Genomic DNA, 24,142 nt, shown 5'->3' with positions numbered 1-24,142 from the left:
TGTTTCTGGGTCTCTATTAAGAAAATTTCGGCCTGTGCCAAGGAGACCTAGGCTTTCTCCTATTCCATCCTGTAATGTTTTCAGATCACTTACATTTTTAATGGAAATCTTTGGGGTTGAAACCCAAACAAAACTCATGATGGCTATTTCAGTAGAAGCAATTATACAATGGCTTGCTGCAGTTTGAATGTTGAATGTCCTCTGAGTTACCCATGAAAGGATTAAATTCTGCTGAAAGCTGTGAGAACCATTCAGTTATTTTAGTCAAAATGGCACATGAAGGACAAACAGAGGGAGGTGAGTTACAGGAGAAAAGTCTACCATTTACAGTATCACCTAACCCCTTTTCCTTGCCTGCTTCAGCTAAGAAATATTTGTCATGCTTATTCTCTTGGGAATTGGGACAATTCCAGTCAATCTATTATAATAGGTGTTTGGGCTTAAAAGTATATCCAAGGTTATGGGTAATAACAAAGGAAAATCTCTGAAAAAAAGGATGCATGCTTCCAGAGAGCAGGAAGGAAAAGATGTAATATGGATATCGAGATTGTGTACTAATTGACTCTCTAGTTTCCCTCTTGGCCAGGACAAGTTATATTTCCACTTTTGAGTGTATGGTAAACTGATCTCTTTTTGAAGTGTGAGTGGGATTTTGTTAGTTGGTAGCACAGAGATCCCTCACTAAAGCAGAGCCTGAGAGATCATTAGAATGAAGAAAGCAGGAATGGCATAAGGGTATTAAGGAAGTAAATATGAAAGAAGTTAAACTGTATTGGGGTGTGTTGGCTCCCAAGCTAGAGTCTTGGATACCAATTGGCCATTCCTCACATTGACTAGGGAATACAGGATAAGGGGAAGAACTGATGGCAGTAACCAGGATTCAGGCTTGTGCATGTTGAGAGTGGTGATTAATGGGATATATCCAAGCAGAAACATGCCAGGATTGAATATAGTTGTGTATCTGTAGGGTTCCCTAGTTACCCCCTTCCCCCCACATCTTGACCACTCTAAGAGCCAATCAGCTGCATAGTTTTTCTATAAGCTTGAGTCCAAGCCAGGATCCCAAGAAGGTATGGAGATTGCTGATCAAAAGGAACTGACTCTGAGTCCCAATACTCAAAGGAACTGACCTTACCCCTTACCTTCCTATGAACTCTTTTCTTAACATCCTTGGTGGGGACATACATAAGTAGAACAGATTCTATCTTCAGGATACAATGTGTCATACTTTAAGTTCCCTAAATAAATGCTATGGACTGACTGATCATCCTGGAATTCAGGACTTCTCTCTGTGGAAACTCAACGGACCTTGACCCAGGACTGCTTGGATCCCTCCTTTGTGAGGACCCCCACTCTCTATAAACTTGTTGAGGGCAATTTTAGTTACATAAAAGCATCGAAAAGGGGTTTTCTTCTCTGTAGTGCGGACTGGGTTATCTTCAACATGGAGAGAGATGATCACTGAAACCATGGGAATATAAGGTTATAAAACAATGCCTGGAGAAATCCATCTATGCTACAAATAGAGTGGGAAAAGGTATGAAGCTGACTCAGAATGCAATACTGTGAGGGGGGAAACATTTAAAAACAAAACAAAAACAAAAATCACTATGGCCAAGTGTTTATAGCCTGGACAGCTGACTCACAGAGAGGATGATGACTGTGGATGTGGGAAGAGGAAAACAGAACTCCCAACCTTCTTTAAGCACCTCTTATGTGGCTGGTACTTGGGTAACTTGTTTCATCTTCAAAACAGGTCTGTTGAAAGAGTGATTCCAGACGTAAGCAATTTGACCAGGTTATAATAGTCCACTTGCAATCACCCAGCATGGTGCTACTCTCAAATTCACATTTGATTTCAGGGACAAAGTTCTGCTTTATTGAAACAGCAAGTCTACTTCCTGGGGTACATTCCTAGATTTCATGCTGTTTCAACACATTAGCATCACCTTCCTTTATTCTCCGTGAATTTCAGTAAAACTAGGAGCCAGATGAAAGGGTAGGCAAGGAAATTATGTCTTCCTGTTTCCAAAAATTATCCTGGAAATGAAAAACCTGAGTTGCTAACATTTCATGAACCATGGAGATGAACTGCCATTAATTATCACCAAGGCCCTAAAATTCATATGTTTTGGAATACATGCCAAAAAGATTTGACAATTTTTTTTGACAAACTTTTGATGGAAGGTTCAAGTCAAGCCAACTGGGATACACTTAGCTACAGATCCCTCACCACTTAATGTAGAAACACTAGCTTTAATGTTCTAAGGTCAATGGGGATTTTTCTCACTGAGTTAAAACTAAGATAAAAAGAACTTGCCTACTCCTAGCAGAGACAATGCTATTCCAACATCTACAAATTAGAAGAAAAATACTGCCATGACTCTTTCCTATGAAAACAGACACAAAAGAAGGGCAACTGAGTATGTACAAGGGATACTTCAAATCCTGAACTGACTGAGTAAAGATCAAAGTGGACAGATTAATGGTTTCTGCCTTCCACAAATGCCCAAGAATGTCTAATATTCAAAACATATTGAGCAGAAGGGTAGTTTACAAGGATTTGGCCCTCCCATGGGCCTGAATCAGGTAAGCTATCTTGCTGAATCATGCTAAGAATCTGACAATTACAGGTTTCTCCATCACTCAGGCCCTGATAAGTCCCATAGCTGTGGAGTTTACACCTCCAGCATATATGAATGGGTTTGCATTCACATCCAGAACAAATACCAAAAGTGACATTGGTATTTCACATACACTTATGCCCACAAAACAAATACATATAAAGAAAAATTTTAGAATGTAACCAAAATTATTTGTATGCCCTGCTCTTTACCTACCTGTATTCCTCCAGCATATTAACTAGGATTTTGTAAGGTGACGTAATTATTTGTGTGTCGGTCCCCTTAGGTAGAATAAAGACTTCTCAATAACAAAAATTATAGCATATGAATCTTTGAATACAGTAACAATGGGGTAAATTTGTTAATATATATTTTTTATTGTAAAGATACTGTAGAGAGGGGTTACAGTTACATGAGCAAGGTAATGAGTCCATTTCCCTATAGAACATAGTTACATCCTCCTTTATATTTTCCCTACTATCGCTTTCCTCCCCACCTCCCCAACTCCCCCATCTCTTCCCTCCATCTCCCCGCAAAGTTGTAAAGTTAGTTTTCAACATAGTGTCTTGTACATCTCATTATCACACTGGGTCATCATGTATCCTTATTTCAGCATTTTCTTATTTCCCTTCCCCTCCCCAAATTAGAAAAATGTATATACAAGATGCAGGGTACTAGAATCAGTGACAACAGGGATTGTACCATGGGGGAAGGATAAATAAAAGAAACAAAAAAAAAATCACATAGTATATTATAAGTACATTAAGAAGAACAGCAACAAAGATAAAACCTCCTGTCCCTATCTTGGGGTTCATTTTGCTTAGCATCAGATTATATGGTCATATATACATAGCTTTTGAGCTTTTTTGCTTGTCCTAGACATATACTAGTTATTGCAGATAAGGGCAACCATGAGACCTATATTTGAGTTTGGCTTACTTCACTTAATTTAATTTTTTCCAAGTCTTTCCATTTCCTAACAAATGGGGCAGGGTCATGCTTTCTGATGGAGGCATAGAATTCATCTATCTATCTGTCTCACATTTTCCTGATCCATTCAACTACTGAAGGGCATCTGGGTTGGTTCCATATCTTAGCTATGGTGAATAATGCTGCGATAAACATAGTTGTGCTGGTAGCTTTAGTATGGCCTTGTTTGTGATCATTTGGGAAAATGCCTAAAAGTGGGATTGCTGGGTCACAGGAGAGCTCTATGTGGAGTCTTTTGAGGAGCCTGCTTTCCAAAGTGGTTGAACAAGTTTACATTCCTACCAACAATGCAGTAGGGTTTCCTTCTGTCCACATGCCCTCCAGTATCTGTTGTTATTAGGTTTCTTGATTATAGCCATTCTAACTGGGGTGAGGTGGAATCTCAATGTTGTTTTGATTTGCATATCTTTTATGGCTAGAGAAGTTGAGTATTTCTACATGTGTCTATTGTTCATTGTTATTTCCTCTTCAGAGAAGTCTCTCTTTACTTCTTTAGCTTATTTATTAATCGGGCAGTTGTTTGAGGTTTTGTTTTTGGGGGATTTAATTTTTTGAGTTCTAAGTATATTTTAGATATGAGACCCTTGTCCATTGTATGGCTAGTGAAGATCTTCTCCCAATCCATGGGCTTTCTATCGACTTTGCTTGCACGTCCTTTGCCATGCAGAAGCTCTGCAATTTCATGCAGTCCCATTTGTCCAATGTTTCTTTTATTTGTTGTCTTTCTGGGTCTCTAGTAAGATGTCGGTATAATTTGTGGAGGGGAAGGGGAAAACCAAATCGTTTAAATAGGTATACAGGTGGACCCATTGCAACAATGAGATGTATAAGTTCTTACATTGAAAATGAACTTTACAACTTTGGTGGGGGGGGGAGCGGGGAGCATTGGGTGGGGGGGCCGGAGAAGGATGGGAAGGGTTGGGAAGGGGAAACAAAGGAGGAGGCTACAATGCTTGATAAGAAATATACTCATTATCTTGCCCATGTAATTGTAACCCCTCTGTACAGTATTTTCACAATAAAAAAAAAAGAAATATAAAAAAGAATAATAAGAAAAAAAAAGAAAATTTCGGCCTGTGCCAAAGAGACCTAGGGTTTCTCCTCTACCATCCTGTAATGTTTTCAGAGTGTCTGCTTTGACTCTGAGGTCTCTGATCTAGTTGGAGTTGATTCTAGTGCAGGGTGATATATAAGGATCTAGCTTTAGTTTTCTCTAAATGATTAACCAATTTTGTCAGCACCATTTACTGAAGAGGCTGTCTTTCTTCCATTCTATTTCTTTAGCTCCCTTATGGAAGATTAGATGGCTATAGGTCTTTAGGTTCCTTTTTGGGTTTTCAATTCTATTCCATTGGTCCTGAGGTCTGTTCTTGTGCCAGTACCAAGCTGTTTCGATTACTATGGCTTTGTAGTAGAGTCTGAAATTTGGTATTGATATTCCTCCAGCACTGTTTTTTCTGTTGAGGATCGTTTTTGCTATTCAAGGTCTTGTATTGTTCCATATGAAATTTTGGATTGCCTTTTCTATTTCCTTGAAGAATGAGGTTGGAATATTGATAGGTATCGCGTTGAATTTGTAGATAGCCTTGGGAAGTATTGCCATTTTCACAATGTTGGTCTTTCCAATCCAGGAGCATGGGAGTTTTTGCCACTTTCTAATTCTGTTATGATTCCTTTTTCAAGTTTTTAAAGTTTTCATCATAGAGGTCCTTCACTTCTTTGGTTAAGTTACTTCCTAGGTATTTTATTTTTTGTGGGGCTATTATGACCTAACATGTATTTTTAAGATTCTTGTGCCAAGAAAAATTATATGTGTATTATACAAAGAAAATCAATGACAATATTCAAAAAAAATACTCTCACCCTTTTCTTAATCATACATTTTTCATTTTATTGTTTAGTCCCCATAATCACTGCTTTTTTTCACTGAACTGAATTTGCTACAACTATGAAATGCAGTAAGGAAGTGAATCCCTGTCTGTGTTAACTTAATTCTGAACACATGGATTTTTTTTTCTTTTTTCAGATGGCGCAATACTAGCATTTGGTCTAAGGCTTCACTCTTGCTAGACAGGTGGTCTATTACTTGAGCCACTCCCAGCTCTATTTTGCCTCAATTAGTTTTTAGATAGGACCTTTGTTGTTGCAGCCACCCAGACCATGATGATCCTCTGACTGATGGCCTCCTAGATTGCTGAAATGACATGCTCAAGTTATTAAATGATATGGAGTTTTATTAATGTCTTGCCAGGGTGGCCTCAAAATGTCATCCTCCCCAAATCTGCTTTCCAAGAATTTGAGATAAGAGCTAGCATGCCTAATTGAAAATCTTAAATTTTCACCAATCTTAAGGCCTTGCCACATATGCTCTTAGTTCCTTTCTTAGATTGCGCTGCAGTGAAAATTTTTGACAGAATTCAACAGTTTCTAGTTCAACTCCCTTGACCCTCTACTTACCTGCTTGAGAACACTGTAAGTATGAGAGATTGCTCAAGAAATCCTGGAGCAATTGGCAGCACTTAAGTTACTTACTGAGATAATCTGCTAACCAAAGGATAAAATTATTCCCTTTTCTTCCTTCCCTATCCTACATTTCTTAGTCCCTTCCTGGTGCTTCTTGGTATTACTCCAAAACACTGTATTTGCTCAGACCTGTTTTAGATTCTGTTTTTGAAGGAACCTAAACTAAGATGGGTGCACAACATGTGCATAGGGAAATAAAAAATGACTGGGAACATTCTAATTGTTCCACTACAAAGTCATTCTTTTCAGAGTCTTGATGTGAAGTTCACAGGGCTGAGCCCATCTTCAACACTATGGAAACAAGGAAAGTTTAATCACCTCAGGTGAAAGGTCCTAGAATATTTGGATGAAGAGGTATTATGAACCATAAGTAGTCTTGGGAAATAAATATCTGGTCTACATATATATGAAACTAAGGACCTAGGACAATGACCATTGTGCTGTAACCATTCAATAAATTGAAAATTACAATAAACAAAAACCATTTCTTTTAAGATGAGAATGAATTATCTGCAATATTGCAATTTTGCATCAAAGAAAGGTTGAAAGTATTACTATTTCAAGTGTTTTGGCTTTGACTTGGAACTCATTTATTTTTCTCATTCAAACATACATTAAAATTTCATCTACTTTACTCTGTAGGTCATTTGACTAAAGTCAATTAACTGCATGTCCAAAATTCCATGCTGGAGATGGACTTGAAAGCAATCTTCCTGACTGTTAGAGGTTAATATTCATCAAATTATATTATACTAATCTTTCAAAAGAGTGAATCCTAACATATTCCCACTTACACAAAAACTTTCATCCAATGAACACAGGATAAAAATACTCATCTTGAAATAATCAAGGAAGCTAAGAATTTTGTCTTTCAATAAATTCTTTGACTAGAGTCCTACTGAGGAGCTCAAGAGAGGAATGCATCACTGTGGTGAGGTGCTGGGTTCCACTGACAACACCTGATGAGAATCACAGAGGGATCACAACTTCAGGCCCAGTTCAGACTTGAGAACTTTTAAACTCACTCTTTTTTCTTATTTCCTGTCACCATTATTTTTCTCTACAATTCCTGCCATCTGGCCATGACTGCAAGTGCCTTGCTTCCTGATTGTGTGGTAATTTTTTTGTACTAAGAGAAATTGTTGATGATAAAATAAGCGAATGGAACAGATCCAGAAATACTGTACTTAGAAAATTAAATTAATTAAATAGGATTAACAACATAAATGACTCATTCAAGTATCAGACTGGCTTGGCTAGGAAGTCTAGATCAAGGTTATTTAAAAAACGACTTGTAACTGAGTGCCAGTGGCTCAAGCTTATAATCCTAACTACTCAATAGGCTGAGATCTAAGGTTAGCAGTTTGAAGCCAGCCTGGGCAGGAATATCCACGAGATTCTTATCTCCGATAAAAACTACCAAATTGCTAGTAGTGGAACTTTGGCTCAAAGTGGTAAAGCACTAGCCTTGAGCAAAAGAAGCTCAGGGCTGTTCCCAGGCCCTGAGCTCCAGTCCCAGGACCACCACACATGTGCATGTACACACGCGCGCGCGCACACACACACACACACACACACACACACACACAGGCTCAACTAGGTATGAGAATACTTAAAAATTTGATGAACTTTATAATTCTTAAGAAGGATGCTGTGTGTGTGTGTGTGTGTGTGTGTGTGTGTGTGCGCGCGCGCGCGCTGAGGCTGGAACTCAAGATCTAACCTTTTCTGACTCACAGCTGGCATTCTGTCATTTAAGCCACAATTCCATTTCTGGCTTTTTGCTGGCTAAATGGAGATAATAGTCTCACAGATTTGTTTTCCCAGGCTGGCTTCTAAGGTTGTTCCTCGGATCTCAGCCTCCTGAGTAGTTAGGATTACTGACAAGCGCCCAGCAAGCTATACTACTCTTACTTAAAAAAACTTTAAAAAACTACAATGAATTGCTCCAAAATCAGAAACTTTCTGAGGGCCAACATGTTCACCACAAATAGACAACTATACACCTGATCTCATGTGCCAGGTAGCAGTCAAAACACAGATGCACTAAAAAATTGTACACAATTAGCTGTAGACTATGTCTCAAGTATATATAGAACTATGAATTTCATGCTTGATTTAAAGTACCATCTCTAACACATCTCATATTATATATGTAAGTATATACTTAAAAATCATGACAGCATATATATATATATATATGTGAAGCAGAAAAATATTGGTTATGACATAACAAGCATACAGTTGAGAGCACTGCTGTTTTCTCCTACTTCTTCCTTTATCTGTGCAAATTTATTAAGATACTACATAAACAAGAGTAGCATCATTTATTCATCCATTCATTCAAGGCAGGGTCTTCTTGCTAGAATTCACATAATTAATTCTTTATTTTAAATTGTATTTTATTGTAAAGATGTAGAGAGGGATTACAGTTACATGAGTAAAGTAATGAGTACATTTCTTGCCAACTGTTGTAACCCCTTCCTTTGTTGTTCTCACATAGTGAATTCTTTATGTAGCCAAGCTGCCTGTGCTTGTCAAGTGCCAGCAACTGGTATTGAATGCTCAATAAATATTGCTATAATATCGCTATTTATAAGAGGTATTTTCTAGATGCCTTTGCTCTCTCTTGTAGATTCAAAGAAAGAAGTTTCCTGTATGCAAGTGGGGCAGCTGTGGAAACAATGATCTGCATGGATACTATCACAGCCACTGTCTGTTCTCCATTCTTACTTTGACTTAGTTTCTTTTTTTAAAGATGTGGGGGAGGGGAGGGAGGAAGTGGTAAGAAGAGATGAAGCTGGCATCATTACTCTGAAAGAAGAGTGACTTAAAAGAAGAAGACTGAGCCCAGCTATAACTAGCTGCCTAGGTTGGACTTTGTCTACCTAGGTATGTGTTACATTTCTGGGAGAACAGCAGCCAGTAGCTGGTTGGCATTCTAGGCCTGGTTCATGAAAACTCTGTTGTTAACTATATCAGGATGTCAGCACAGGTGAAGAAAAACAAAGTAGAAGACTGAGTGCCTAGAGCCAGAGTATTCTTTCACAGGCTTCTTTGAAGCAGATTCAAAGCATAAAATTCTGGATCACCCTCTCTTTACTGTTTTTTTGTTGTGTGGCCTTAGAGTAATTCATTTAACTACTTTGTCTTTTTAATGTAATTTTATTATTAAGGTGTTGTACAGAGTAGTAATCATTTCCTAAGTCAGGTAATAAGTACATTTCTTTTTAGACAATGTTACTTACCCCTTCCTTCATTTTCCCCCAGTTTTCCCCTTCTCTCCCTACCTACAACTTCATAGTTCATTTTCCATAGTATCTGCTGAATACCATCACTACATTTGTTCACCCTTCCTCCCTCCATTTTTTTGTGCCTTCCTTTACTGCTCCCTAAAAGACAGATAAAAGAACAAAACAAAAACAAACACCACCAACAACACCAATAAAAACCATGTTTCCTCTTCCTAGAATTCATTTTGATAAATAGTATTTTAAATGTTCAGAGATGTTATTATGCCTTTGGGTTCTATTCCTAAGTGTATTCTCCTTTAGTCATAACTACTTAATATTTCCAGGCAAAACAACCCTATTTTCCACCTTTCCAAGATGGATTCATTATATATTTATTAGAACATGTGCGTGTGTGTGAGTATGTGTGTGTGTGTGTGTGTGTGTGTATTTTAAAGGAAGCAAGACACTAGGGATGTGTCTAGTGGTATACAACTGTGACCCCAGGGTAGGAGAGACATGGGTAGGAGAATCTTGATCTGAAGTTGGCTGAGGCAAAAATGTAAGACTCTACCTGAATAAATAACTACAGCAAAAAAGAGTTAAAGGCATAGGTAATGCCTTTATAATGCCTGCATAGAAAGTGTAATATTCTGAGTTCAAACCCCAGTATTACACATGTGTACAAACCAAGATACCAAGATGCTAATAAATCCACATAGGACTGGAGATATCACCGCTTTTCCATCTTGTCTTATTTCCCTCTCTCACACACATGAACTTATAGATATTGGTCATGGTTAGGATAATGTAGGAAACCTCCATTTACTGCAATCATAGATAAATTTTCTTACATAGAAAATTACTACTACTATAACTAGATTTCAGAATAGGCCACAGTAAAAGTTCCTTGGGAGTTTTCATTACATTAAACATCATCTCAGCATTCCTCCCTTTACTCTGACACATGTGACAGTTATTAGTGCAGCCATACCAGATCTTTTATAGTTGGAGAGCTGGTATTCCATCTGATTTACTCCTCTGTGACCAGAGGAGAATAATCTATTAATCTATTCAGCCGCATACTTGAAGTTACTAAGCAATCACAGGGATATTAGAAAACTGGTTCTCCTCAAAGTTAAGTGTAGCTTCTGTATATGTTTTATTCAGTGCAAAGGACTAAGCCCATGGCCTTGTGTATACTAAACAACTGTTCTAACTGATCACTTGAGTTACAACCCTTAAACCTTTTGGATTTTATTTTTTGAGATAGCATTTTGCCACCACCTTTCTGCTTATGCAAGGCTCTACCTGCCTCTACCTCCCAAGTAGCTGAGATTATAGGTATAAACCACTATTCCTGGCACAGTATGTAATTTTTGTTAGAACTTAGAAATTCTCTGTTCAAAATGCAGATGAGAAAAGTCTAGGTTGACATATCAAGAATTAAGTTACTCAGGAGATATTTAAACTAACATACAGATACATGCAGGAAAACACAAAGTGATGAAACAGGAAACTTATTTCAAAAAGGTATATAATTCCTTGATTTTGATAGGATATTAAAAGGTTATTAGGATATATATATATAACTATGAGGGTGAATTATCTAATATTTTCCATATGATCGTTTTATGAACTTTTCTTGGTGAGAAATAGAATTTAAATATTATTTTAATATTAACATTTTAAATAATAAGATGTAATAGTAATAAAATTATTTTAAAATTATTTCAGTACAAAGACTTTAGAGTGAAATTTGTATATTTCAACTTATAAAGAGCACTATCTACTTGATTTCAGATTAAAAAGGAAAAAGCTAGAACATTTTATAGTGTTATAATGATGAAATAAGCATAAAAATAGAATCATAAATTAACAAAACTATACTCTTAAAATTAAGAAAAACAGTAACATTTCCAATCACAACCTATAAAATTTAAGGTCCAATACAGAGATTCGTTTAAACTAGAAATAAAATTTCTGATAGTGTATACTAAATCCTAAGCATAAATGAGCAAAAAGCACACATGGAGACTAGAGCAAGAGGGACAAGATATCTACCATATGAAAGTCCCATACGAGTCATTTCCTGTCTTTTCATAAGCAGTAGTATGATCTCTCATGATGACATTGAGGTTTTATATTCTGTTTGAAATTATGTACTCTGAATCACCCACAGGTTTTTTTTTTTGGCCCAGTAATCATACTATTTGCATTTCTAACTCCCTAACTTCTGGACACTAACATCACATCAAATAACATATTCAGGTGACTGACCTGATATTTGCATCTCATACACAGTGTATGCTCAACCATAATTTATTTTATTATTTCTATTTTACAGCATTAAAACTCAGTAGCAAGCAAACACTCTATCACAATATTACAAACAACACATGAAGCTTAGGAGGAACAAAGCTTATTACTGGCTACCACAAATCTTAAGGAATATTAGGATTCTTGAATCCCTTGATCTCTGTGAAAAGTTTCTAGATATAGAGAAATTTGTTAACTACTAGTATTTAGTGAGTATCATTAAATACTGAAAAACCTCTTATCATAATTTATACTGGATATCACAAATTGACTATGATGATAATTTCAACTTGGAACATAATAGCAACAAGAGTTAGCTCTGTTTGTGATCCCTATTTAAGAAGATTATGAAATTCTTCATTCCTATCTGTTGTAGGGACAGTACTTGAACTTGGGGCTTCAAGCTTACTAGACAGAAGCTCTACAATTTGACCACATCCTTAGCCCCTTTCTATACTTACATGTTTAAAAGCTTGTAAGTTTTAAGTAGTTTAACTTGGAAATGCTTCAACTGTCTATACTCAAATAAAAAGGGTAGAACAATTATGTCTAAGTACTTACAGAAATAGAACACATATCAGGCTGATCAGCTGGAATATTGATATTAGGTTATGACTGCCTGGAATCATTTGAAAAGTCAGTACTGGCTCTGCTATATATCTATATTGTTACTACAGTGAGGGAGGGTGTGACATCTCAGAACAGAACCTGATATGTCGCACTAAGAAAACAAAACAACATGCCTGGCATTATGCCAGAAGTTGGGACGTCATATAACTCAGAAAGGCAAGGAAAAAAGTAGTAACAGAAGCAGGAGTAGGGAAAAATATTAAAAAATACAGTCTAGGAAATTATGGTCTGACATTCTTGTTAAAGCCTTAATAAATCTTGACATAATCTAATGGGACATTGGATTCTAATCTTTATTTTGTAATAAATATTTCCACCAATTATTATTCTCAAATGATCACTACTTAACGATATAGAGTTATTTTGGAAGGAAAACGTCAGAAATCCCAAATACAAATGGCTTGCCAGAAAAATTTTAACTTTATATACTTTCTATTGTTCTTATGAGTAATTTTAAACAACAAGAAGGCTTTGCTTTTCATCCAGGGAGAACTATGGAAGGGATGACACTGATCTAGATGTACTGTACTCATAGTTATGTTGAATAGAAACCCATTTGTATAACTAAAGATAATAAAGTAAAATTTTAAATTAAAGTATCAGTGAAGAAAATAAAATGAAATAAAGTAACAATGAAATCCGGCAACTCTCTTCTGGTTACAGAGGCAGAGGAGGAAAAAACAATAACTTGAGGAGAGGAAAAAAAAGGAAAGAAAACAAAATCTAATAACCTCTACTCTGCCTTCTTTTATCTAGGATCTTAAGTCTACTCTGTAGGGATACAGAGGTCCTGTAGACTGATCTCACAATTTTAAATTCTATATTTAACTGAGTTTATATAATGTGTTTCCTCTCAGGACCTATAGATGTTAAGACCAGAGACCAGGTCTACATTCTATCCTAGTTATTGTGTGTCTAGTACAAAATAGGCTTACTTTAAGTGAACAAAGCACAATTATACTCTACCCTCATTACAGACAAAACTTTCATGGTTACTCTGGAAACTAGGAAGTACCAGACTATTTTTGTCTTCTCCATCCCTTCTACCAGATTGCCATAATTTCTGACAATGCCCAATGACTTCCTTCTAACCACTACTGAGAGATGGTTTATAAAAACGACATATTAGTTCATAATATACAGAAGTACTGGATGAAATAAGACAAATTATTTCAAACAAAACCAACAATCTAACCAATGCAATAAATTACTCTTCCTCAGTTACAAACAATAGGATTTTAAACATCCTGGGGTGTATCACCGAAGAAGACTTCTAATCATTCAACAATAACAAATCACTAAGATTCCTATTGTTTTCTCCATGTAAAATAATCCTTTTAAAATATTTTCGATAAAAGGCCAGAAAGAAATACATACATGATGGTGTTAATGCCTGAGAGCTGTTGGAACATTTGAAGGCCACAACCCACAATTAAAGCTCGGCGAGTTGGGGGATAGCTCAGCATTCTGCAGATCACAGGTCCAGCTTTTTTAAAAGAAAGAAAAAAAAAGACATCTATTATTTTTTAGCTTTCATAGTAATTATTCCCATTAGGATAAATTTCTCCAAGTCTGTGAAATCAACCTTACTGAGCATTTTACAATAGAACAATATACTTTTTATTGAAACCTAGGTGCAATGTATATTTTCTAAAACAAACTTTTTTTTGTTTAAAACGCTGTAATAGCAACTTGAGAGAATTCAAGTTAAAATAGTTTATGGGTACAAGGAAGACCTACCTAGCCAAAACTTTTTTTAAAAATCGTTCTTCCTTAAAGCCCTTCTAGCTTCATTTATTAATTATTCCTTTCGTTCTTCCTCTGTGTTGGCAATTACATATTATTTCAAATCTATCCATGTGGGACCACTTAGAAAGCCATTGGCAGAATTGCTTCAATCAACCAGAAGAATAGCATGTATTACAAACAAAACAGGAAATAAAATTCATTCCATCCTATTTAATTAACATTAAGGAATTTGGACTCAATATTAGCTGTTGTTATAATCGTGGTGGTTATTATTTGTAAAAGTTACTAAGATGAAGTAATAAGAAAAAAAGAATATTTATTTTGTGTCTACATACACATATGGACATGTTTAGATTTTGAATACTTCCCTAAGAGGCATTCAGTGATCATTTTAAAGTACCCATGGTTTTCAAAATGGCACAGATCTCTTGGTCATTATGTCAGACTGGATCAGTTCTGAAATGCTGTGCGTTTGGATCCATTCTGGAGCAGTGTGGGTCTGGGTCTGTTCTGGAATACTGATGGTGATACTTCATTCTGGTATATTATGAATCTGAAGCAGTTTTGGAGAGCTGTGGATCTGGAGCACTTCTGGAGAGTTATGAATCTGTAGCAATTCTAGAGTGCTATACATTTGTATCACCAACACTTCCAATAGGATGACTAATCTAGCTAATGCCCACTGTAGAAGCATAGGTATTTAAGTGGTCCTTGTATTCTTAGAAGGGTCCACATACAGTGCCTGTTTAGATCTAATAACATTTTATCTGGTGTCTCTGTGGGGCTGTGGTCCACTCCTAGAATCTAAAGTATCTCTGTTATTAGGGAAAATGGCCCATGATCACCACAATGCCAATTGATAAGATGCATTTTTTTCCTGGGGACAGTGCATTGTTTCTCCAACCTAAGTCAAAAAAATTGCAATTCAAAAAAGTTACACTATTTCAGAATCTTTCTGCAAATCTAATATTGTGGTTCACAAAAATGTAACAGAATAGATTGTTGTCTCAGCGAAAAATGTTAGTACTGAATGCCAAGCCTGAGAATTCATTAGAACTGAACATTATAAAACTGAGAATATTGTCTCTTAATGGTTGTTACTACAATCACAAGCTTGACTAAATATTTTCATCTCCAAATGACAAGACAGACCACAAATTAGAGAATCATTTTTGGCCATTCAAAACTAAGTAAAATGACAACAGAATCAGAAAGAAAGTTGAGAATACCATAAGTATTAAATTGCCCTAGATTCATGTAAGCCCCATAAAGGCAAATAATCAGAAAGGTTGTATGAGACAGGAATAAGCTGATGGCTTTCCTATAACGATGCTTAACTGTAACAGAAACAGTTGCCTGAAAGAGCAGGCTCATGTACGAATCCAGGTACTTCCTAATAAGCCACATTAGAAGGAATGCACACAGAATCATGCAAACTTCTGCCTGATCCAAGAAACCAAAAACTTTCAAATAAAAATACTGCTGTGAGCTAGTGGATCAAGCTTATAATAAAAGTTACTCGAGAGACTGGGATCTAGAGGATTATAGTTCACAGACAGCCTGGGCAGAAAAGTGCTCAAGATTCCACCTCCAATTAACTATCAGCATGTTGGACTGGAGGCAAAACCTCAAGTAGTAGGGTACCAGCTGTAAGCAAGAAATTTTACAAGAGCACAAAGCTGAGTTCAAAGCCTGGTATGTATGTACACACACACACACATACACACACACACACACACACACACACACATATTTAGTTTTAGATAGATGGATACATAGATAGAGATAATATAGAAAATCTTTTACCTTGTGTACCATGGAAGATATTTTTAAATGATAACTAAACCAACAACTAATAACCTCTATAGATGAGAAACTGGCCTTTTCATTCTGCAAGAAATCTATTATAATCTTTAGAGAGCTGCATCTACTTTCACCACTGAATTGTTTCATCAGATAATTAAAAGATAAAGTCATAGGGATTTTGGAGGGCAGAAAAACAAAGATAAAATTATGACAAATTAGGTTCAAAATCTGAGTTGCTTTATTATGAAGAACTATTGCATATCTACTTTCTAATTTTTTAAAACCCTGGATTTTTTCTTTTGGTTTGGACTAATTTATAACAGTAAACAATGTGACTTATTTTAATAGACTAGAATTTTAAAGGAAAATTTTATTCAAAGCAGTTGCACATCTGATTATGTATAAACATTTTTTAATTCTTTTCCTTAAAGTCATAAGCCTTGCTTTATAAGACAGGAAAGTTGACTTAAAAATAAAAACTATCATTAATCTTTATATCACAGACGCTAAAAGGAACAAGGAAAAATCAGATGTATTAATTGTCTGAATGTTAATTTGTAAGGAAAAATTTAAATGTCAAGCTCTACTTAGTTTCTTTTGCTGTTGCAATTTAAAATTGTTTATATATATATATATATATATATATATATATATGAAAACTTCACCTTAAATTTTTTTAAAACATCTGTGTCTTTGAAACATAGGAATTTTTGTCCACACAATAAAAAACCAAACTCTCCAACCAACCTAAATTAGAAGTTAAACATCTCAAATGTCACCTACAGTAAAGCAATGGAATCAGAACATCAGTGTGGAGTCCTTCCCTTCATTCTCAACACCCTGTGCTACTCAGTCATTTAGTCACTTTCTTGGTGGGGGAAGGAGGAGAGGTTCCTACAGGCACTCTTCCAGGACTAATGTGAGCTGGCTTCCCAAAGGCTTTTCAAGAAGGCTCTTAAAATGCACTAGAAGCCAGGCTCTGATGCTTATGCCAGTAAATCAGGAGGGTGAGATCTAAGGATCATGACTCAAAGCCAGCCCAGGCAGGAAAGATTGTGAGACACATATGCCCAATTAATGGGCAAAAAGCCAGAAGTGGAGATGCAGCTCAAGTGGTAGAGGGGTAGGCTTGAGCAAAAAAGCCAAAGAAGAACTCAAGATCTGAGTTCAAACCCCAGTAACCGCAACAAGAAAAACAGAAAAATTATGTGAAACAATACTTCTTATTAGTCTGGATAACAAGCATGAGCAGTGAGCCTTGAGATGCAAGAAACATATTAAAAAATTTATTGTAATGGTGATGTACAGAGGGGTTACAGTTACATAAGAAGGTAATGAGTACATTTCCTTTTGAATGGTATTACTCCCTCTCTCATTTTCTCCCACGTCACTGCTAAGAAACACATTTAGTTTAATAAAAAAGATATTCTAGGCTGCAGACAAGGAAGAGAGGTAGACTGACCTGATCTAGTAGTCTTGAGTTGGAAAGGTACAGCTAAGATTGGACACAGAAAGAGGAATAAGGAAAACTGAGATTCAGAGAGAAAGACTGGGACTCTTCAGAAAAGAGATTCCTTTGAGTATTCTCATGAGCACTACTCAGTAGAATCTACCCAAACAGTGGAAAGAGCCACAGAACAGAGCTAGGAAAACCATTGCAGGAATTTACCCAGGGCTGAGACAGTGCCTGTTGCACCACCAAAGTGATAACCTGGGAGCATAAAGAAAGAGTATCCAGAAGGAATTCACCTTAGCAATCATGCAGATTTAGTTGTAGATTAAACACTGTTTAGGCAGTGTTGAAAATAACTAGAAAGCAAGCCTCACCTGCTTCCAAGTGACTAAGATACATGCCAGAACAAAGCTTAATAATAAGATAAAATGTGTAACATCCAACATACACTGAAATATTGTCAGGCTTGAAAAAGGGAATAACACAATTTGTAATGATAATCAGTTCTTCAAGAGAACATGACAATCCTAACTGTTTATGTGCATATTAAGAGTTTGAAAATACTTAAACCCAGACAAAATTCCTAGGGGAAACAGAAAGACCCACAATTACACCCTGCTGTTTCATCACCCAACAATTGATAGTACAAATAGTCCAGAAACTGACATAGATCAGAAACTTCAACAACAGTGTCAACAACTGTGGCCGGGTAATTGACTTCTAAACTGTACTGCACTAGAAAAGTATTGGATGCACATTCTTCAAGAATAAATGTACAATCAATGTCTTAGAATATTTACCCAAGCTAAATATAGTCAAGGATCTAAAACGTGTCTCAGTTTAAAAGAATTAAAAAACACACAGACAACATTTTTCCTTTCTGGGCTTGGTAGTGCATGCCTGCAATTGGGAATTCCAGCACACAAGAGATTGAGGCAGAAGGATCAGCCTGGACTATGTGAGCAGTAAGTACAGGACTCAAAAAGAAACAATGACATTTACACTGGAACCAACAACTAAAAAATAACTCCAAAATGCCTAGACTGGAATCAGATAGAACATTCCTAAGGATCTAAGAAATAATGGAAATTAGAAAAAAATAAGAGAATAAATGGAAATACAGCATTTAAAAATTTATGAAATGGAGGTAAAAGTACAACAGAGTAAATTTTATATAATAACCTCAACACTAATCTAAAACAAACCAACAACAACAAAAACATGTGACAGGCTAAAGCTATAATCTCATCTACACTGGAGGGAAAAACTGGGAGGATTGTTGTTTAAGGCCAGACAGGGGAAAAGTTAGGGAAACCTCATCTTTACAAAGAAGCTCCTTCTCCCTCTTCCCCCTTCTCTTTCTTTCTCTCTCTCTCTCACACACAATGCAAAAAATAAAAGAAGAACATTTTGTGATTAATAAATTAGAAAGTGAAAACTGGAGGATTTGCAGAGTAAATTCTTCCTTACAAGTATAGATATCTTCAAGTATAGATTTCCCCAGCAGAAAAGCAAGTGTCTTCTTGGGAACCTGTAATCACTGCTCAGCTTCAAACATTATTCTCCCCACTCTCCAATTTAGAGCCCTTAGACTGGCCTGCAATAAAGCTCAGCAAGGTTTCTTCAACATCATGATCCCTTTGGAAGGCAGCTAATAGAGGCCATTCTCACATCCTGTAGGCCTTCAGAAACACAGAAGGCAAGGCCATAGTGACATCAAAACATCAATAGGCTTTACAAAGATTAAAAACATGAGTTTTCAAAAAATGCTAGAGGGTTGAAGGAACTCTTACTACACTGTTGATAGGAATGTAAACTGTAAATATGTTCAACCTCTATGGTAAGCAGTATGGAGGTTCCTCAAAAGACATTCATCCAATAGGCCACAAACAATGCCACACTGTATAGCTACCAGCACAACCATGTTCATTGCAGAATTGTTTACCATAGCTAAGATATGGAGCCAACACAGATGCCCCTCAGTAGATGAATGGATCAAGAAAATGTGGTATATATACACAATAGAATTCTATGCATCCATCAGAAAAAATGACATTGCCCCATTTCTAAGGAAACAGAAAGTCTTGGAAAAAATCATATTAAGTGAAGTAAGCCAGACCCAAAGAAACATAGGCTCCATACTTTCCTTCCTTTATAATAATTAGCTAGTATATGTCTAGGATAGTCCTTGCAGAGGATCACAATAGCTCAAGAGCTATGTACATATGACCATATAAAATGATGCTCATCAAAATGAACTCCAAGATGAAAACAAGGTTTTTTAAAATGTACTTTGTGAAATTATTTTTTTCTTTCACTTTTTCCCCCTCTTTGGTTTATCCCCTGCTGTCACTGTTTTTTATTTTGGTACCCTGTGTCTTACATATACATTTATCTGATTTGAGGAAGGAAAGAGGAGAAACAAAATAGTGAGACAATGCACAAATGAATATAACAGTGATACTCACAAGACAATATGTTGGAAATGAACTTTACAACTTGGAGGAGGTACAGTAGGGGGAGGGAAAGTGGGAGAAAACAAGAGAGAGGGTAACAATATTTGACAAAAATTGTACTCATTACCTTACTTATGTAACTGTTAATTGCTCTGTAGATCACCCTTACAATTAAATTAAATTAAAAAAGAAAATGCATTATATATATATATATATATATATATATATATATGTATACAATGGAATTCTACATATCCACCAAAAAGAATGATATTGTATCATTTGTCAGGAAATGGAAAGACTTGGAAAATATATATTGAGCAAAGTAAACCAGATCCAAAGAAACACAGGCTGCATGGTTTCCCTCATTTGTGGTTAACTAGAACGTGATGATAAATTTACAATTGGGAAAAATACACTGGGACATAATAAGTTATACATGTCTCTAGGCATTCACACAGAGCCCAAAGGAAGGTATTCTTAGAAGAAGATCACTAAAGCACAAGAGCTAAGTACATCTGACCATATAAAATAATATTCACTGAAATAAACTCCAGGAAATGGAAACAAGTGGGACTTTTTCCTTTGTTTCTGTTTTTGTTTTCATTTCCTTTGCCTTATTTATTTCTTCAGAAATGGTGGGACAAAGGGTAAACAAATGCAGCAGTGATACTCACTGGACACTACATTGAAAATGAGCTGTATAACTTGTGGGTGGGGATGAGAGGGAAAAACTGGGAGACAGTGAGGGAAGGAGTGACATTATTAAAAAAGAAATGTACTCTGTATATCACTGTTACAATAAATACATTTTAAAAGATAGAAGGGTAGGTGCCTTTGGGTCTATATTTTGCACTGTGAGTTTTTGGATAGTCTCTTTTAATATAAACAAATAAATTTTTTTCTGTCGGTCATGGGGACTAAACTCTGGGCCTGGGCGCTGTCCCCCAGTGCTTCAGCTCAAGGCTAGCGCCCTACCACTTGAGCCACAGTGCCACTTCTAGCTTTTTCTGCTTATGTGGTACTGAGGAATCGAATCCAGGGCCTCATGCATGCAAGGCAAGCACTCTACCACTGAGCCACCTTCCCAGCCCCATAAATAAAATTTTTAAAAAGAATCAATAGGCACATGACAGTCTTCCTTTTAAATCCTGGTATCCAGCTATTACTCAGCATATTTTTAAATTACCTTATCATTATAGCTGAGTATTAAACATCTATTCAAATCTCAGAGGATTATCTAACATCTCAATAGCTCATCAGCTCTCTGAACCTTTTTTTATTTGTTATTCTAAGTCTTACCATGTAAGACTGCATATGTATTGTTTTTCCTTCCTTCCTTCCTTCCTTCCTTTCTTTCTTCTTCTTTTTTTTGTTGATTGTGGGGCTCAGACTCTGCCTGGGCACTGTCCCTGAGCTCTTCAGCTCAAGGCCAGTGCTCTACCACTTGAGCCATAGCAACACTTCTTGTTTTTTCGCTTCATCCTTTTTTTAAATTTGCCTTTTTAAAATCTGTTTTAATTTTTATGATCTTTAAGTAGTTATACAAACGGATTTCAATCCAACATGTAAGTTGATGATAACAATGCATTTTGGTCAATATCACTCATTGTTCTCACCCATCTCTTCCAATCCCATCCATGTTAACAAAACATGTTAACCTTCCTGAATTCATTTTGTTAAACAATATGTTACTTGTTCAAAAAAGAGCTACAGTATTACTTGTCCCCTGGATTATCATACTTTATTCAATTTGTCACACATTCCTTGAGCTTCCATTCTTTTCTGACATTTTTCCTGCCTCTCTGAGTATTCCCTAGCCCATGTACCATACCTGAAAAACCTACCTTAGGTCTACTCCTTTAAGTCTATTTCACAGAAACAAGGACAGGTGGCCCTGTCCTTGAGGAGCTAGTAGTATTGAAAATGAGGAAGATAAAACAAGCTGTATTGCCATGGCTTCATTGCTCTCAGAGCTATGTGTATATTATCACGGCATTAAGGCTCAGGGAGAACCCACAAGGGCCGCAGATCAAATACACACAAAATGAAAGCTATCACTCTCACCTCAGATTTGTTCTTACCCTGCATTATCAAATCTCAAAAGTAACTCAATTGTAGCTTTTGACTCTTTTCTTTTCCTACTTTCCTGTACCTAATAAATCGTGAAGTTTTAATTAGAACTAATGTGTGTGTCTAATTTCTTCCCCAAAATGTCAAAAGGTGCTCTGCACCTGCACTCTTTCAGCCTCCCAGCTCTCTGCTGCTGAGGCTGGGAGCTTGTCTATCTCCACAGTAAAGCAGTACACAGCATTCATAGACAGTGCTCATTCTAACCCCTTTATGCTCCACCTCCATTTCAGTAAAAAGGATTTAGTGCTAATGCTGCCCACTCTGAGGGTTAGAGATGATGATGATCCTGATCTATTATCTATTCAATAATAATCTTCATATATGATCCCTATATCTCTGATCACTGCTCTGCATCTCTCCATATTGCTGTAACCCCTTCTTATGAACACCTAACACTAACTACTTCTCTTATCTGCTCTTAATCAGACCTTGATACGACTATTTTATGAGGGACACCCTGTTGCCCCAGCCTATCTTTCAAAATTTATTTCACACTATTTCCCTGAAGCAAGCAATGCTACATTCACCATTGGATGATGTATTTTTCCCAAAGAAGTGCCATATGTTTTACAACTCTGTCTCTTCTCAAGTTCCTTCTGCCTGGTATTCTATTCTTCAGGTTTTGGGTGGGTGGACATTTCCTATATTCTTACTCCTAGTTTGTTTTGTTGACTATGTACCTGATCTCTCCTCTATATTGAATTTTGTTGGTGTCCTTTTTTTTCCCTTCATTTTATTCAATCCAAGTTCATGCAAATAGAAGGCATTAAATAAATATTGGCTCAATGAATATAAGGAATATAAGGGAGGAAATGAGGGAGGGAGGGAGGAAGACATACCAGAGCAAATCTGGTGGTGGAGAACTCATGGATGAAGTAATCTGAGTGCACTCCAAGTTGCTAAACAATGTTGTGATTAATTATAAACCACGACTAAGATCCTGAACACACCCATGCTGTTTTCCTCTTCAATATGAAGCAGATGATGTTTGTGATTACAAGCTGGTGCTTGGCACATGTGCTGTTTGGAAGAATGGACTGCTGCTATTGATAAATTCAACCCCATGTGGTCCAATCATTCCTTCACAGTCTGTCATACCAATACATTCTGAAATCCTCCAAGACAATCAATTTGCCAAGATGCTGTGATGGGCTAGTTGTCTACAGATGTGTGGTTCTGAGCTGATCATGGTACATTATGGCTTGTGTACAAGGACTATGTTAACGTAGTCATTATTCTTGCAAGTTGTTAATATGAAGACAATTTTTTCTGTTTATAAGGATAGATGATGACAGGTCTCAATACTATTGTAAGAATGTTTTTCAAAAAGATTATTGTTACTGCCCAAAGCTCCTAAATTTGAAGGTATTTATTTTGTCAAAGGTATATGCATAAATGAAGCAGTCATAAAATTCCTCCAGGGGCTGGGAAGGTGGCTCAGTGGTAGACCGCATGCCTTGCATGCCTGAGGCCCTGGGTTCGATTCCTCAGCACCACATAAGCAAAAAGAAAAAAGCCGGAAGTGGTTCAAGTGGTAGAGCACTAGCCTTGAGCTGAAGAGCTGAGGGACAGCGTCCAGGCCCAGAGTTCAGGCCCCATGACCGGACCCCCCCCCCAAAAAAAACCTCTTCCAATCAGCTGAGCAAGTTTTAAATAAGAAAATCCCAAATTTCATAAGATCATAGGTAGAGGGAGGCGTGAAGAGGGATGGTGTGTTCCTAAGGGGGAGGAGTATACACTGCCCTCACACAAAATTACTGCCCAGAAAATCTTTTTGAAGAAATTGAAGAATACTTTTCTTAAATAACTATATTTTGAACATTTAATTTTCTGTGAAAAGCTAGGTGCTCTCTGATTGCTAATACTCTGGCATTATGTTTTCATTCTCAATATTTTATGAAACCTGAATAGGTAACAACACCCACCTAATTTTCAATGGATATACATGTTAGGAAAAATATGTATGATTTGCATCTACTAAAGGCTACATGATAAACAATGTGGGAAGATATGATTTCTCCCAATCAGAGAGACCTAAGGTTGAATTCAAGTTAGCTACTTAGTGTCTATCTGAGAGACACCAAGACACAGCAAGCAAGCAAGCAAGACACTTATGATAAATTATAGTTCATAGGAACATGCATGTTGCTGGCTAAAAGCCATAATGCATGTTAAATATATCCCAATAAAACACTGAAGTTATTATTTGATTGTCATCTGTCTAGTAAA

General features: G+C 36.5%; 1 protein-coding gene across 1 annotated transcript in view; it reads right to left on the bottom strand.

The window, feature by feature from the left end:
* Positions 1-24,142, bottom strand: part of Slc2a13 (solute carrier family 2 (facilitated glucose transporter), member 13) — a 352,717-nt gene that overhangs the window by 164,756 nt on the left and 163,819 nt on the right. The window contains exon 6 of the mRNA XM_013033472.1: positions 13,694-13,802. Coding sequence (XP_012888926.1) covers positions 13,694-13,802 — 109 coding nt within the window. The remainder of the gene's footprint in view (positions 1-13,693; positions 13,803-24,142) is intronic.

This window comes from Dipodomys ordii, unplaced genomic scaffold (genome assembly GCF_000151885.1).
Source record: "Dipodomys ordii isolate 6190 unplaced genomic scaffold, Dord_2.0 Scaffold170, whole genome shotgun sequence".
Classification (NCBI taxonomy): Eukaryota; Metazoa; Chordata; class Mammalia; order Rodentia; family Heteromyidae; genus Dipodomys; species Dipodomys ordii.
This window is presented reverse-complemented; position numbering and strand designations above follow the sequence as displayed.